The sequence below is a fragment of the Tenrec ecaudatus genome, chromosome 8 (assembly GCF_050624435.1).
Source record: "Tenrec ecaudatus isolate mTenEca1 chromosome 8, mTenEca1.hap1, whole genome shotgun sequence".
Taxonomy (NCBI): domain Eukaryota; kingdom Metazoa; phylum Chordata; class Mammalia; order Afrosoricida; family Tenrecidae; genus Tenrec; species Tenrec ecaudatus.
The window spans coordinates 123167392-123184784 of record NC_134537.1 but is presented as its reverse complement, the minus strand read 5'-3'; the positions used below and the strand labels follow the sequence as shown (position 1 = coordinate 123184784).

The 17393-nt window shown below is 42.7% G+C and overlaps 2 protein-coding genes across 3 annotated transcripts in view; one reads left to right on the top strand and one right to left on the bottom strand.

Annotated features, from left to right (window-relative positions):
• Positions 1 to 1149, top strand: part of ANKRD37 (ankyrin repeat domain 37) — a 14630-nt gene extending 13481 nt beyond the window's left edge. The window contains exon 5 of the mRNA XM_075556820.1: positions 40 to 1149. Within this exon, the coding sequence (XP_075412935.1) occupies positions 40 to 49 (10 nt within the window). The 3' untranslated portion in view covers positions 50 to 1149. The remainder of the gene's footprint in view (positions 1 to 39) is intronic.
• UFSP2 (UFM1 specific peptidase 2) overlaps positions 1 to 17357 on the bottom strand; it is a 26355-nt gene extending 8998 nt beyond the window's left edge. Inside the window, exons 1-8 of one of the 2 annotated variants that reach the window (XM_075556814.1) lie at positions 17277 to 17357; positions 11992 to 12070; positions 7642 to 7825; positions 7496 to 7562; positions 4779 to 4936; positions 4018 to 4210; positions 2587 to 2733; positions 91 to 255 (exon numbers count right to left, since the gene is read on the bottom strand). In XM_075556814.1, the coding sequence (XP_075412929.1) occupies positions 91 to 255; positions 2587 to 2733; positions 4018 to 4210; positions 4779 to 4936; positions 7496 to 7562; positions 7642 to 7825; positions 11992 to 12055 (978 nt within the window). In that variant the 5' untranslated portion in view covers positions 12056 to 12070; positions 17277 to 17357. Of the gene's footprint in view, positions 1 to 90; positions 256 to 2586; positions 2734 to 4017; positions 4211 to 4778; positions 4937 to 7495; positions 7563 to 7641; positions 7826 to 11991; positions 12071 to 16980; positions 17165 to 17276 lie in introns of those variants that run through there. The other variant, XM_075556815.1, reaches the window with a different exon arrangement.
• Between the last annotated feature and the right edge of the window lie 36 nt (positions 17358 to 17393).

Sequence of the window (17393 nt, the reverse complement as noted above, 5' to 3'; positions counted from 1 at the left end):
TTTCCCCTAATTAGCAGTGTAAAACCTTTCTCTTTTAAGGGCCCAATGAAATGTCAAATTGATGCCAATGGACAGTGGAGCATTCAATACCTGCTGGATTTCTCTGTGTGTTGGGATGGCTCTCTCAGTGTAGCCCTGGTGTTTGAACCAAGAACAGATCGTCTGCAGAGATCGGTAAGCACAACCCCAGCCATTGTCATCCATTCGGTCCTGCATATAATGATGGTAACTGTATATGCCCTGGACCACAGATATCTATACAAAGGGAAGAAATACAGAAACTTTATAACCTCAGAAAGAACTGGCATTATAAAAATGACTTCGTGGAATTCTGATTTGGTATTATGCCTTCTTGGTTTTTAAAATTTTATTAAGTTCAAAGCCCTGAATCTGGCAAGCCCTCTCTCAACTTCATCTCCTAATCTTCCCTGATGTTTTACTCTGCTTTAGGTTGAAATGTGGCAGGGGTATCTGATTTCAGAGCCTTAAAGTTAGTTCTCTCTGCCTAGAACACACACTTTTCAAATACGTATATGGCTTGTCCTTCAATTCACTCGGGTCTGTGTTCATATATTAGTGGCCTTCCCTAGCCATCCAGTCTAAAAACGGCACATTCACCACCCATCGATGCTCTGGCCACCGCTCTCTATACTGCATTATTTTATTAAGTCTCAAAGCACTTATCGCTATATGACATGTTTATTATTTTTTTTCAATAGCTGCTGTGGCAGTCACCTAATCTGGTATCAATTTAAGGATTGAGTGTAGGGGTGGAGTCTAGGCTGTCAATCTGGAGACAGCCAATGAGACGTCAGTGTGGGCATGGCCTGCTCCTGAGGATTCTGGGAAATCTGGGGCTTCCTCCTTGGAGGCGGAAGACACCTCTTTCTCTCTCTGTGACTCCCTGGGAGACATTGCAGAAGACAAGCCACATGGACGCAACCAGACCTCGGAAGTGGGAGAAGCCACAGAGAGACCCCTGCCAGCACTGAGATGCTTACAATGCAACTGAATCCAAAGACTTTCTACCCACTGGCCTGTGATCTTCTGCATTCAGCGTCACTGCATGTGTTTTATGAGTCTAATCAGGACTTTATAGATTGTTATCGGCAATATGGGCTAATATCAGACTTATGGACTTGATCTGGACTGGGCTAGCATGTTTTCTCAATGTTCCATTCCTCTTGTACATAAATCTCTTTCTTATACACATGTGTGTCCATGGATTTCTCTAGTCCACCCAGACTAACAAAGCTGCCTATCCACAATACCCACAATTTGAGCTCAATGAGGGCATCCTTCATTTATTTCCGGGCCCAAACTTCTACAGGGCCCAGGACACAGGTAATGCTGAGGAAGTGTTTGTTGAATGACTAGTTAATGGATGAAAGAAGGAGTAAAGGCACGAGTAAGCAAATTATTAAAGGGTCTCTACAAGAGGCCTGGGATCCACTTCCAAAAGCCGGCCAATGAACACAGTCCAATTAGCAACCAGCACAGGATGGTGCAGACCCAGCACAGGATGGTGCAGACCGAGCACAGGGGAGGGGCTGCCCTTCCTGGGGCCACTCAAAGGCAGCTGCGATAGGAACCACACCCCAGGGGTTATGTGACGAATGCTTCTGCAATCCTGTAAACCTGCCATGGATGAAGGACCAGGGATGACCCTGCCAGAGGTTTGTGTCATATAAATTCTTTCTTATAATATCAAGCTAAGAAAACAAGTCTTTTCTTCAAAAACTGGTATTACCATCACTATTTTTTAAAATCAGCTGAAGACGAGTCATGGGTGAATACAGAACTTTTACCTAACAATTAGAGAATTTCTTTTCAAGCACAGAAATTCAAGAAAATTTACAACCAGACCATTCTGGTAGACTGAAAAGGGCCTCCTGAAATATACCTGTGTCTAAAACTTCAGAATTTGTGATTGGTACCTTAATTGCTTATGTGATTAAGTTAATGATTTTAAAATAGCATCATCCAGGTGGAATGCCAAGGTGGGACCTAAGTGCAATCACATGCATTCTAGAAAGTGTGAGGGCGCGGGAGAGTGACACAGAGAATAGGCAAAGTCCTGTGACGGTGGAAGCAGAGCCTGCGGTGATTTGGCTACAAACGTGGGATGCTGTGAGAAGACAGTCAGTCCAACTTTGTTGTTCTTGGGAATTTGAATTGAGAGGTGCAGCACAAACGAGGAAGTGAGGAATAGGAAATGACGTTGAAGTGATGCACACAGTGAGGAAAACTAGAAAAGCGTTACTTACACTAGGAAAGAGAAAGCAGGCATAAGGCAAAGGCACTACGGACCAAAAACACACATCTAGAAGAAAGCAAACACGGCACCCAGGAGCTCGTGAGAGAGACTGAGAACTCTGCCAGTCCAGGGCTGCCTTGGTTCCTCAGAGGCCCAGCTACATGCATATTCAATCCCATTCCTGAATGCCTAAGAGAGCCTAAGAACTCTACCCTCACCCTCTATCAGTCTCCTCTTATGTTTCATTGATTACGAATCTTCCACCGGTACCAACAAAAACAATGACATCCATGATCAACCGACTTCCATACATCATTCGTTAAACTCACCATACTAGACTCTATGTTAGGAGGATTAAGGAATGTATGTGGATTTCTAATGAGACCATCTTTGTATGGTTCATCTGGAAAGTGGTAAGTATTACACCTTTTGAAATAAGGTCTGTCAGGAGGCAGATTGAAGAGGTCATGTAACTCCTAAAATAAAATCAGAATCAAAAGAAGAGAAAAAAGTTAATGTTTTAGATTTTTAGTTAATTGCTAAGTAAACTCAAAAAGCACAAAAGACAGAGAATTAACTCTATGGTTACAAGGTTTTTCAAAACATATTTATGATTTAATTCACTAAGATCAAAGACAGTGATATTTAAACTAAAAAACCAACAAGATTCATTTTTGCTTATGTATATACATGAAAAGAAAGTGTGAGAGAACCCAGAAAAATGGAAACAATTTGTTAGGGAGAATTTAAAATTAATCTAATAATTTGCCAAAATATATGCCGATGACACACTGAAACAGCTTTTCAATGAATACCTTTTAAGTGACAATGATACATTGAAGTATTTTAAAATCTCATGTCTAGAGTGTTGAGCATATCTAAGGGATAGTGGTTAAATCAAAAAGTAAAAATTAGTGATAGAAAATTAGTAATTAAGGCATGAAAATAAAAATGTATATATGAGGACCTTCAAAAAGTCTGTGGAAGAATGAAAAGACAATGGAGTTTTTCCATGAGCTTTTTGATGCCCTAGTGTACATTTTTAAAATGAGTATTTCCCCAACTGTGTAAAAACAGTGTAAAAGATTGGCAGCTTCTTTGCTCTATCTCTAGTTGTTTGAACAGGTTCATCAATTCATGTCGCTATTTTGCCTCAGTCAATTCATGTCGCTATTTTGCCTCAGTTAATTCATGTAGCACATAAAAAGAAGCATAGAGAATAAAATATCACATCTCTTCTTAAAGAGAGATACAAAGAAGACATCTTGCTGTATAATTTAGTAGGTGCTAGGTAAGACTACATAGCAAAAATATGTACCCCCAAACTCATCACCCCCCAAATTCTTTCATTTCTTTGAATGCGGACCATATTTCTGTCAAAATTCCTCTAATAAAATGCCAAACTTCTAATTAATTATAATAAATTTTTTGTTCCTTCTCCAACTGTAATCTAGTCCTTTAAAAATCTGGAAGTAAAAGAAAAGGAAAAGAAATCTGTTAGTCATCATCAGCTGTTCTAGACATTTAGTATATTTTCATTGATAAATTTCATCACAGGAAAACTATGGACATTTCAAAGAATATACAAATTACATTTATATTGAGCATGTGGAATCAAAATGTAACACAGGGGCTAAGAATAATTGTTTAAATGAACGATAGCTAAATTAACCTCAGAATAATCTCCATTTCTTAGAAAAGCATCATTAGAATGTATGCTGGCCAGTCCTTTTTCAGTGAATACATGGAATTGGTTGTACCTTCCTGTAGGCCTCCAGCTGGCCATCTGGAATTCCTGATGGATACAAAATCGTTCTGAGACTTTTTGCCCCTGGCAGTAGAAAGTGTAATGGTTCAGGAACCACGATAGATGTTCCTTTCATATATTTCAAAATGCATTTTTCCATATCAGTTAGTTGACCGTGAATGGCATCAACGAGAAGCTTACGAACTCTGGGAGGGGAAAACATAGCACGATGTTAACATAAGCTGGAAAGGCTGTGCGCAATGACAGTGCAGAGCTGAACCCCTGCCCCCATCTCCCCAAACAAAATCCCACAGCCTTCAAGTCGATTGTGACTGATAGTGACGGATACATTTTAGTGACTTATTCAAGACTGAATCTTTACGGGAGGAGCCAGCCTCATTGTTCTCCTGTGGAGTGGGCTTGGATGATGCCCAGCCCAAGGCAGCACCAGGACTCCCTGGTAGATCCCCGTGACAGTAAATCCTTGTTACACTTGATTTAGCAGCATGTTAAAGGAAATCTGAATCGTGCAAAGGAAAGGAAACGGTGTTATTTGCTTTCTGTGGATAAAGGGAACACTGTCTAGGTGTTAGCACGCTACCCAACTTTCTCCAAGTGAAAGTTTCCTTATTGGATGGCTCTTAGTTTGATAGAGAACAAGAAGTTAGTCTTGGCAAACAGGATAACAGCAACAAATCAGCTAAGTCTCTGTGATCATTTAAAATGGTCTGCGTGTACTCTGGGGGATGGGCAGCGGTACCATCACGTACTTACTTTCCCCAGGTTTCCTCTGGTGCCGCAGACACAACTGCGTCGACTGGCAAGGTCATAGTCACATAGTGGTGGCCTCCGCTTTCCCTTTCAATGACAGGGGTGACGGCACTCAGCGGGGTCGACATTTCCAGCATAAGGTCTATATTTACTATCTGGTGCTGAACAGATAAGCAGTAGAAGTCGATTTATAGTATGATGGACATAAAATGTAAAGGGTAGCTCTAAAAGACCTTTCAAGGAAAATTTTAAGTATATATTACAGTAAATTGCTTAAGAGAACTATTCTTAACTTAAAAATGATCTCTGCTTCAAAAGATTCTTGGGACAGGAGGAGAGTGAGGGGGATTAAGGGTGAAACAAGATTGCCCGTGTGTTGATAAATGTTGAAACTCATTTCAGTTTTCAGTTCATTATACTATATTCTGCACTTGTGTGCAGATTCAGAATTTTAAAAAAGAAAAATGAACAACATGAATTAATCAATCATTGAAACAGGGGAAAGAAGAAATAGCATGGAACTTTTAAACATAGTATCTGGACTAAATTTTTATGGTCTAAAAGGATAAAGAACTATAAACAAATTTTGAACTCTATCCAGTAGGTTCGCTTTTTATAGTGGAGCCAATTAATTGATAGTCTATGTACTGTACGAGTGCACAAAGGTAGCAAAATATTGAGGATACTGGGAGCCGGGTTTCTGACCCAGAAAGGACTATGGTACCTGTGGGGTTGAATTGGTGGCATAAGTATGATTTACAGAGATAAATGAGTATATGTGCTATGTGTGTGCATGTATATATGTACAGTATGTCTGTGTATACACTCCATGGAGAAATGCATGATGCCTGAGCTGGGAAAAGAAAAGTACAAGTACATGATGAATATGCAATATCTTGTGCCAGACAATAAGGAGGTGTTACACAATACAATGCCAGAATGTTCCCAGAAACAAAGCTCAGGAAGCAGGAAGTGGGAAGAAAGAAGGATGCAGGGACATGGAGGATCTGGGGAGGATGTGGAACTGCAATTAGGGAACTCCAATTAATGTTATGAAACAAAAAAGTACAAAAATGGTTGAATGGAAAACGAATTTGCCCAAACCACAATTAAAGTCAAAAGGCCACTAGAGGCTGCTTGACGACGCTCCCATTGGTGAGGAAATGTGAACCTCCAGATGAATACAACAGTAAGAGACTATGATCCACTTCATAAAACAATAATCTGTCCGTCTTTGCAGACAATAAGTAATAGAGAAAAGGGAAAGCTCTTCCACACAGTATGATGCCATCTAATAAACATAGAAGAGAATGTGAAGACTTAGAAACAAGACCACTTTGTAGCCATCAGATTCATATTGGAGTCTGGCAAAAACTATCAGTGGATGCTAAAACAAGTGGGCAGAAATGAAGGATAAGGGTGTGTGTGTGTGTGTGTGTGTGTGTGTGTGTGTGTGTGTGTGTGTGTGTGTGTGTGTGTGTGTGTATGTGTGTATTATAACAGTGCAGGCAAGAGCCCTGGTGGTGTAGGGTTAGACATTAGGCTGTTAACTGCAAGGTCAGCAGTTCAAAACCACCAGCCACTGCTCAGGAGAAAGATGAGACTTTCCACTCCCATAACAGTGTAGGCATGTTCTCCCAAGACGTTTCCTAACTGTGAGCGAATAGTTCACAGTTACCATGAAGCATGCTGGCTAAGAGCATGTTAACTATGTGACAACATGATGTCATCGACACGAAGGGACACCCTGACCGCACATGCCTTTTGGTGTGCTGCGCTGCAGAGAGCTCACTTCTACGACATCCCTGCCAACAATCCCTGCCGTGAAGCTGATCACCAGAGAGAAAGCAGACCCGTACTGAGGGTCATTCCATCTTCCAAAACTGTCCAGCGTCAACTACTGTCATTTTCAAGCCATTCTCCCCAGCCCAGTGTGCTTTCCTCTATCCACACGTGCACATTTAACAACTCATCTGTGCATCTCGTGATGTCTTCCTAATAGCCTCTCTCTGCTCAAGCAAGAAGCCATCACCCCCTCTCTACCCGACTGGTCTCCAAGTGAACGAATGACATTGTATTCCCTAACCCTCCCCTATGTCCAGCGCGTCTTTGCTCAGGGCTACTGGGTTCATTTCAGCCTCTGATGAAATGGTCCCTGTCCACCTCTCCAAGCTCACCCCCACCCATTCTCTCCAAGAGCCTGGGAAAAACCAATCTACTCATATTTAACCTCCTACAACTTCCTGCCTCGAGGACATTTTGTATCAACATCTTGACACATTGTAGGTACTCAGTAATACTGGTCCCAAAATCAATCGAGCTAAGCACAGTGTGAAGATATAGTTAATATGTTATACCACATAATGTGTTACTTTGTTCCATTTTAGAATGATTATGCTTATCCACAAATTATTTATTTAAGAATAAATAAATGCATCAACTACAGTGTACCAAGGGGAAAAAAAGGTGGTTTTTTGGTGTGTGGCAGTAAAGATAACAAACCAAAAAAATTGTTGATATTATAATATGACAAGTTTAAATATGTTAAATGGTAAAACAGATAAAAGCTTTGGCAAGTCATTTAATCTTATTGGACCTCAGTTTTCTGACTAGTAAAAGCAAAAAGGTTAGATTAAATAATCTGTAAGAACTCACTCAGCCCCAAATTCAAGGATTTACAAGTTTTATCAATAAAGAACATACATAATTAATTGGCTCACCGCATCTGGTACTTTTTTTTCTTTCTTTCTCATGAATTTTCTTTTTGTGTCTTCTTCCTGTTCAAGTCTACAGTTTCAACACACACAAGTTTATAATAGGAAATGACACTTTGGAACCACTTCCCACCCTCTTCAAACATACTCACTGAATAAAGCGCAGCAGGTTCTGACACGGGGAAGCATCGCTGAGCTCTCCGGGAACGGTGCTGATGGCGCTGTTGGGCCACATGTACACCGAGCTGTGGCACACTCTGAACACAAGTGCGTGTGAAGAGAGCGTGGCAGACAGGTCACTCAACACGTGTCTTAGTGCCTTCTTGATAAACATTTCTAAATTAAAAGATTAAAGTGGAAGCTGATAAGGAAAATTGTCAACAGGAAAGCTTTTAAATATACACAAAGTAGGAAATAGTAACACGGACGTCCAAATAGCCACTCCCTATATTCAATAGGTATCAAATTTTCTGCCTTTTCATCCTTTAACTGTTTCAATATAATTAATTCACAGCCTATAACACTCACCTTTAATGTTCAATTCAGTAGTGTTCAGTATGCAACCATCACCACTGTGCGGTTCCAGAACCTTTTCATCTAGCTCAAAAGAAAACGCAGACCTACAGGTGCCTTTCCCAGCCCCCACTCCCCTACCTCCGGCAATCACGACTTACTTCCGTCTCTGTGGGTTTCTGGGCCTTTCATGTGCATGGAATCCTACAATGTGTGACCGTTTGTGTCTGCTTCTTTCACTTTTTATTACAGTGCTAATTCTACCACAAACATTGGTGCACAAGTCTCTGAGTGGACATGTCTTTCATTCTCTATGTTATATAAGGGCAAGTCAAAAATTATTGCCGCTAGGCTTCCAGTTCATACATGCATGAGCTTTATTTCAAACAAAACATATTTCAATATGTCTTTGTGATCAGTCAATGGCTGCAGTAACATGAGAACTTGTCTTGATCACGTTAGCGGGACTTCAAAAGGAATACTAAACCACTGCACAAAGATCAGCTAGCTCAAAGAGCTGATTTTTTTCACCAATTTCTTAAGGCAAGTGGTTCGCAACCTTCCTAAGGCCCCAACCCTTTCATACAGTTCCTCATGCTGTGGTGACTTCCCAACCATCAAATTATTGTTGTAGCTACTTCATCACTGTCATTTTACTACTGTTATGCATCGGGAGTCCCCTGTGAAAGGGTCGTTTGACCCCCAAAGGGTCACAACCCATAGGTTGAGAACCGCTGTCTTAAGGACCTCTAAGCCAAAGGAGACCACTTTGTGCAACAAATCCTAACCAGGGAAGCATCTTGGATTGACCAATATTATCCAGAGGGTGAGGTCTAATCAGAACAGTGGTGCTCAGGAGAATCTGTGGGTCAGTGAAATTCAAGGCAGATCACCTCAGAAGGTTATGGTGAATGTTTTTGACATTGTAGAAGAGTGATCTGAATATGTTTTCTCAGAGGATGATGATGATCACAGGGGCTTATTAGCATGAAGTTTTAAGAAAATGGAAAACTACCCTGGAGAGAAAGTCACACCAAGGGATCCCTCTCCCCCACTACAACCATGCACCTGCTCATTTTTCAAGGGTAGCAGGGGATGTCCTATGAGAATTTTCTTGGGAAACCTTACCCCGCTCACTCTACAGCATTGCTCTTGTCCCTTCAGATTTATTTTTGACCTCAAAACTCAGAGAACACTGCAAAGGAACATGACTTCAGTCCCTTGAGGACAACAAAACTGCCATTTTGATGTGGTGGAAGTCAGAGCACAGGATGCCTCTGGGAAGGGCTGGAGAGATGGAAACACCACCTTCCGAAGAAGAGACCTACATGGATGATATGCTGAGAACAAGAGCTTCGTATGTTGGCATTTTTGCTTAATAGAGGTTTCCGCAGCTTCGTAAGCAGTCCCTTTTCACTTACTCTTGTATACCTCGAGGCAGGGTTACTGGGTCATATGGTAACTGCTCTAAGTCTCTGCGGAAATGCCAAATGGCTCTCCAAAGCCAGCCGCACCATTTTACATCCCCTCTAGCACTCTCTGAGGACTCTGGTTACTTCCAAAATATCCACTACTCTCAGCAATAATGCTACTGACTGTGTGAAATGTGCACTTCTGCTTAGTTCTTTCAGGAATATAACTAAATTATACAAGGAATTGCATTCTAAAGTCACAGTAATTTTGTTCTCCGTGTGGTGTATTGCTATCTGCTTAATAGGTTATTTACTTTTAGTCTGGTTTCATTTTCAGAGCTTGCTTTTCAATTTCATTTACTTTTAAAAAGTAAGTAAACATGTTCATCTCTCCAAAGTAAAAATTACAACACAAAATATAGAGAAAAATAAAACTGTGTGTAAATACTTGCCTTAGCCTTATAATATTATATCTCAAACCTATTTAATCTTAATAAAGTATTTAACTATTACTGCAATATCTTAGAAAATAATCCCCGGGGGCTTAGTAGCAGATAAAGTCTGCCTACAAATACCTGATTTCAAAACATCTTCATCTATTTCAGAGAAGAGAATTTAAGGATTCTCAGTTGCACTAGAAAATGCACATGATACTGAGATTGGCTTTCTTTAACCCTGAAGAACTGTTAGGTAAAGTTATCTAAAAATTTGTGAAATATTAGGAATAGAGCATCTTCTTTCTCTATTTTCTCATTAATGATTCCCCTTCATTGAATGTTGAGAGTTTGATATAAGGGAAAGAATACAATGAAGGCAGAAGATAAATTCAGATACTCATATATTAATTACTAGCTGAAATATTCATGCAGACTTTAGTTATGTTTGAACGTATATTTTATCTACTGACTGTTGAATTACCTATACTTTAGAAACAATTAAACTCACTGACCCAAACAGACTCAATGTTGACTCATCGTGACTCCCTGTGGGTTCCCGCGACGGTAACTGTTGGTGGGAGCAGAAAGCCCATCGTTCTCCAGCGGAGCTGCTGGTGGTTTGGAACTGCCCACAGTGTGGACCCCAGCCCAACCAGTAATCCACCAGTATGTGCCCAGGGCTCCTCATCCTTTGGAAAAAGTATATACCAAAGTACAGTTTCCATTTACCTCAATTTGCGAAGTGCGTGACTTTGTGCATGGAAGTGACATTTTAAGGATTAACTACACCTTATTGATAAGCCAGATATGCCTGCAAAAATCTAGCTCTTGTGAATGGTTCTTGAAATCCCTGGGTGGTGTGAGCAGCGAATTGCCTGGCTACTAAGTGAAAGGGTGAATGGGTATTTGAGCCTACCCTGAGGTACCTTCAAAGAAAGGCCTGGCAAGCTAATCTATCAGCCACTGAAACCATATAGGGTACACTGCTATTCTGACGCCCATGGGGTCCCCAAGAATCAGATTTGACTCGACAGCAACTAGTCTTAAGTGTAAAGTGGGTCTCATGGTGATGGTACATTTGAATCACCTAAAAAGCTTCCTAAAGTCCAGGCCTTTCTCCCAGGCTGACTTTAATTGTCTGCAGGTGGGAATTTGAATGTGGTCAAGATAAGGACCACTTTTTTAGGATGGAGGACGGGTCACAAAGAATGTTCTGTCTTGCACTGCTGCCCTTCCTGCTCCTGTGGGACCCAAACCGTCCGGCTCGCTGTCCTGTGCGGTGCTGACATGTTTATGCCGCCCACTTATTGTCACAGTGTTAGCGCCTGTCCTCCTGAGACAGGCCTGACCTTGCGTTCAGATTTTCAGTCAAATAACCAAATTCTGGCTAACATTTTATACTTATAGCCTACTGCTATCTCAAGTGAAGCAGACCTCGCTAGTGAGCTCTGTCTTCCTCCTCTGATATCCGGTACCTCTTTTTCTGCAAGCAGCCCAAGTCAGAAACAAAGAGTGAGCGGTTGGCTTTTCTTCCCATGTGTTACAGTACTCACTGTAAGAACCCCCAAAGCCCATTGCAGCTGAGTCGATTCTGACTCACGACTAAACCATCTCAGAGGAGAGCAGTCCCATAAGGTCCCAACATCGTCAATCTTTACAGAAGCTAACTGCCACGTCTTTCTGTGAGGAGGTTAGTGCAGTCAACCGCTCCCCTTCTGGTTAGTAACCAAGCACTTGAACCACCAGCCAGCACAGGGCACCCTCCTCACTGCAACCTTGCATGCATGCTATCTAAGACCCAGAGTTGTTATGTACAACTGAAAGTTGATATCTAAGTCCGGGCACTTTATTTACATTGCATTTATTGTGCATATTTGTATTTATTGAGAAAACTTTCTGGGAAAGGGCTGAAAAGTTTTAGTTTGTTTTTTTAAGGTAGGTAGACTTTTCCTAATTTTTATTATGATCTGGTGGTGCTGTTTGTTGGGCAAATCGTTTAAGTCACAATTCCACTTACACTAATTACTAGCGATGTTACCTTAGTTTCTTTAATCTCAGTTTCCTTTGCATAATGGAGACAATCTCAGCATATTTCACCACCAATTTCCAGTCAAAGAGGACAGTTTCCTGACAGACCTACCAGTTGCCGTTGGTAGCTGAAAAGCCAGGTCGAGGCCGCCTCTGACTCTGAAGAGCATTTCCATAGTCTCTGAAGTCACCTGGGCAAAATGAAACCACATCAAACAACGCAAACTCGCCCTCACAGAAATGGAAACAGGACTTACGTTTCAGGACAGCATTAAGTAAGCTTTTTAAAGTGTTTTCAAGAGTTAATTCTTTACTGGGGAGGTGGAGGCGGGGGTGGGGGGGTGGGGTTGGGGGAAAGAACAAACAAAAATGAAAAAAAAATCCTACATTCTAAATCAGGGATTCTCAACCTTCATTTCATATTGAAATCACATGGGGCGTGTAAAATACTTATACGTGAGCTGCATCTCCAGAAATATAGGCGAATTAGCAAGGGTGGCAGGGATATTGAAAGTCGTGGGAACCCGGTGATTCTAAGATGAAAAGGCTGAGAATCACCACTGGGAGAGTTAGGTTTTCTGTCAACTTGGGTGGGTCAGGATCCCCCCAGGATGTGGTGTAACCTAGTGCGGTCAGCTCTATGATGGGATCTTCTGTGACGAGGTCACACAGCTAACCTGGTTAGTCTTCATACAGTTGACGGTTTCATTCAGGTGTTCCAGATGGGGAGGGTATACGCTGACAGGGCTCTTCACAGGAAATGTGACCATAAGAACCAAAGCTTTATATTAATAAATTTTGTCCTGGTAGATATGCATTGGGAAATTTAATCTAAAGAAATCCACAGGGCATACAAGGATTCTGGTATAAGGATGTTAACCTGAATGTCATCCACAGATGGCTGAATAATTATTTAGACATGCAACATCATCTTTCAAAGGAATATTTACTGACATAGGAAAATGCTTGCAACTTGTAAAGCAAAAACAGCATTGTGAACACGACCCTATTCAGAGGCACACTCCCGACAGATTCAACAGGTAACCTTAGGTCATAGTAGAATACGGGGGTGGGGGTGGGGTGGGAACTAATTCGATCTCAGTGCTGTCGAGAACAGACACATAGAGACATGGAGGAAGAAGATGCCCACCAATCTACAAGAGAACTCTCTGAGTCTACCATATACACAGAAAGCATGGCGCGGTCACGCTATGAACTCCTAACCTCCAGAATGGTAAAACAATGCATTGTTATTGTTTAAAGCCATTCCTTTTGTGGTGTTTTGTTATGCCAGACTTGGGGGTAAAAAAAATGCTGCTGTCATAAATACCTAAACATGTGGAAGTGGCTTTGGGTTGGAGAAATGTAAGCCGGAAGAGTTTGGAGGCACTAAGGGTTAACAACTAGACTGGTTTCAATGGACAGAACGACGGGTGGTAGAAGAGAGACACGAAAGGTGCTTCTCAGAAGATGTGAGGAGAGCTACAGAGAAAGCTTCTATTGTCCGAAAGAGAACGATGCCAGAATGTGCACCTCTGCAGTGACACTGAAAGTGCTTCTGCAGAATCTGTGAAAGGAAATGCTGAACATGTTCCTGAACACTAGGGGGAGGGGATCCTTATTCTAAGGTGGCAAAAAACTTGGCTTGATTATGTTTGCATATTCTGTGGCAAGTAGAACTTGTGATGACTTTGAATGTTGACTGGGGAAATTTCTAGACAGGCTGTGTACGATGTAGCCTGGTTAATACTTGAGGCTATATCAGGAATGATACAGTAAGATAGAAGAGGAAAGAAAGGGACTGGGTCCAAAGAAACCTGAATTTGAAGATCTGGAAAGGTGGGTGGCTGAGTAACTGTTTACTAAAGATATTCGATGCATGACCTATGGATTAAATCAACCATATCTCAGCAGAAATATTGCCAGACTAGACTAACAGGGGTAGAGATGGGATGAAATTAAGTAAAGCTATAGGATTACCAGGATTGTGTGGACAGGACGTGGGCTGATGAAGCCACTCAGCACCAAACACCTATTGTCCTTCAAGAAAAGGAAAGGGTATTTCCCAAAGCATTGGGATGCTAGCTAAAAGCAGTTTAAAGCCACCAGCTGCTCCTAGGGAAAAAAAGGTGAGGCTGGCTGCACCTGTACGGATTTATAGTCTTAGAAACCATATGGAGCAGTTCTCTATTCTATAGGGCCACTGAGTCAAAAGAACTCATTTGGAGTGGGTTGGCTTTTTGGTGTGGGTTCAGAGGCTGACAGCATGGGTTGGGGGTGGAGGACTTGGTGAGGGCAAGAAGTGTGGCTTCGAGTCAAGGAAGAAGCAGTGGGACAAATGCCCTGTGGACCAGAAGCCCGGGACCTCCCTCCGCTCAGGGTTGAGAACACAGGGACACCACCAGAGGAAGCTCAGAAGACAGGGGATTATTTTCAACCTCTAAGATTAAGTTTTAATTTTCTCTGTTGGGCTTCGTACTTGTTTTTGGCCTGGGACTCCTTCTTTCTCTCCAATTTCCCACTTTTAGGATGGGATTAGTTACCCTATGCCTATACCAACATTTATTTTGTATGGAGATAACTTTTACTGTAGGTTTCACAGGTCCATAAACAGGAAGAATTTTGCCCAAGGATAGACCATGCTCCATCTCCCTTAAATCTATTGAGATGATTCAGAAGATGAGGTTTGGGACTTAAGAGTTGATGCTGGAATAGGTTGAGACTTTTGGGGATGTGACATGAGGTCAATGTATGGTACATGTAGGACAAGTCTGTGTTTTAGAGGGTAGACTGTTATGGATTATACAGTCCTTCTGAAAGATATGTTGAAACTCTTAATCCTTGGACTGAGGAACATGACTTTTATTTCCAGATAAGCATCTAGAAAGCTGTAATCAGTGGAAGTTAGCCCACAGTAGAATAGGTACTACCTAATCTGACTGTGACTTTTATAACTGGAGAAAAGGCACAGAAATGCAAACCGCAAGAGAGGACCAAGTGAAGACTGAAGCCAAGGAATGCCAGGACATGCCCAGGACTACCAGGAGCTAGAACACAGATGATGTCCCTCTAATGTGGACAGAGCATGGCCTTGAATTTGGAATTTTAGGTTCCAAAACTAAATAACAGAACATTTCTATTGTTTAAAGTCACTGACTTTGGGAAATTAATATTACATACCAAACAGGCTAAAGATTCACACTACCCAGTAAGAATTCGATTTTGAAATAAATGAATCAAGACTGGCACGTGCTAAGTGTGAAAGGTAAATGCTAAATGACAACAAAAATAAACTCTAAGGTAAAGATATATATTTATGAAAGCAGATAGATGCATCTTTCCCCCAAGAAATAGCTAGTAGATTCACACTGCTGGCCTTTTGGCTAGCAGCCAGGTTCCTTAACTATTGCACCAGTAGGATGGATATAGATATATCATATTATAGATATATATCATATATATGCCAACTAAATAGCTATCAATAATAAAACTGTTTGAGAATAACATTACTATATTAAATATAGTTGAATAAAAATACTTGACAACGAAAGATTCTGAAGATGTTACACCGACACACACAGCTAAATGCAGTTTTGTCATTGCATGATTTGACACAGTTTAGCTGATTATTCATCTCCCTCTTGGCCTGCAGAACTCGGAACACACAGAACTTTACAAGGTTGTGGTAAGAGATGCCACGTGAAAGCACTAGCCCTGTCCTTGCGTCTTTCCTTTAGTAAAGCCATCCTTGTAATTGGTGTATTTCCCAAGCCTTCTGAATTGAGATTCTCTCTGAAGAAATAATATTTAAACACACCTCTTTAGAGTGTTGACCAGCCAGGATGTTACTTTGAGGACGAAAGTATGCCTCATCCAAATCCTGGCATTTTCAATTGCCTCTTATGCATGTGGACGTTGGACACTGAATACGGAAGACCACAGAAGAATCAATACCTTTGAACTGCTGCGATGAAGAACATACAAAGTACCAAGGGCGGATAAAAGGGCAAACGCATCTGTCTTGGAAGAAGTACGGCCAGAGGGCTCCTTAGAGGCAAGCACGTCATGAGACCAGCCCCTGGAGAAGGACATCATGTTTGTTAAAGCAGAGGGGCAGCCAGAGAGGAAGGCCCTCAGGAGACGGGTTGACATCATGGCTGCAACAATGGGCATAGGAACCAGGGTGAGGCTGACGAAGGAGGGACCGAGCAGTATTTCCTTCTGATGTGCTAGGGCCACTGTGGGTCAGAATCGACTCATTGACACCCAACAATAACACAAGGGGCAAGTACTGACAATGCAAAGATTAGGATGGTGAGGGAAGAGCCCATTCCAGCCAGGCTGCTCAGAAAAATCCAGACCTTACCAACTATGAAAGGTGGTTAGATTGGATGGTGCCATGGGCAAGGAAGGCAAGATAAAGAGGTCAGACAAATCCTTGGAAGGCAAGCCTAGGAAACTTAATTATTGACTGGGTGTTGGGGAGTTGAAGCAAGCGAAGGCTCAAGGATGATTCCCAGGTTATTGGCATGGTGGATTGAGGGGTCATGAAAACGAGCCCGCTTCATCGCGGCTTAGTCTGAAAACAGCCAAGGGGAGGTTGCTGTGGGCAGGTGCCAATACACGGTCTCTGGCTTCGCGCCACACTAAATGAGAACCAAATAGTGCCTGCGCTTGCACCGCGCTCACCATCCTCGCTGCTTGAGCCCACTGTTGGCAGCTCATCGGGTGTCTTCCTCTTTTTCACAGGCCCTCACGTCTTCTCCAAGAACATCCTTTCCTGATCCCAAGGATGTGAGAGCAATTCTCACCGCCCTCACTTCTAAGGAGCACCCAGGCTGCACTCAGAAAGATCTTTCTGAGGCTCAGTACAAAGATCAGAGCTGGAGAGAGAGAAGTTCAAGAGAAAGCACGGGGCCCGATGAAGGTCAATATTTCAGATGGGGTTGCAAGAGGCCAGCATGAGCATCGTGGCTGGAGGGAGACCAGTAAAGCGTGACATTACAGAAGCCAAGGGAATCGATATTTGAAGAAACTCTTCCTTTTTTCCCCAAGTCAAAGCCTTCTCTGAAAAATTGAAAAAGCAAAAACAACCACACACCTACACCCACACCAAAGCGTCCCAGGTTCACAAAGCACGTTCAAGAAGAGGGAGCACAGGGCGCGCGCGTCCCAGGGCAGCCCTGCGAGGAGGTCCGCAGGGATGTCCAGGCGGTGACCCTCCGGATGGAGGCGAGACCGAGGCGCGAGCAAGCGACCACCTTCGCCACCGCACGCGCAGCTGGCATCGCGCGCCCTCACCGGGCAAGCTCCTTCCCGGGGCTCGGGCGCTGCACGTGCCGCCCCCGCCGCCGTGGAGGGGAAGCACGGGGGTCGGCGGCCAGCAGGGGTACTCACCGAGCCCACTGACGTCAGCCACGAGCTGCGGAGATGAGCACGGAAGTGACGTCACCAGTCAGGGGCGGGGTCTATGGGGGCGGGGTCGGTAGGGCGGGGCCTGTGCCCGACCGGAGG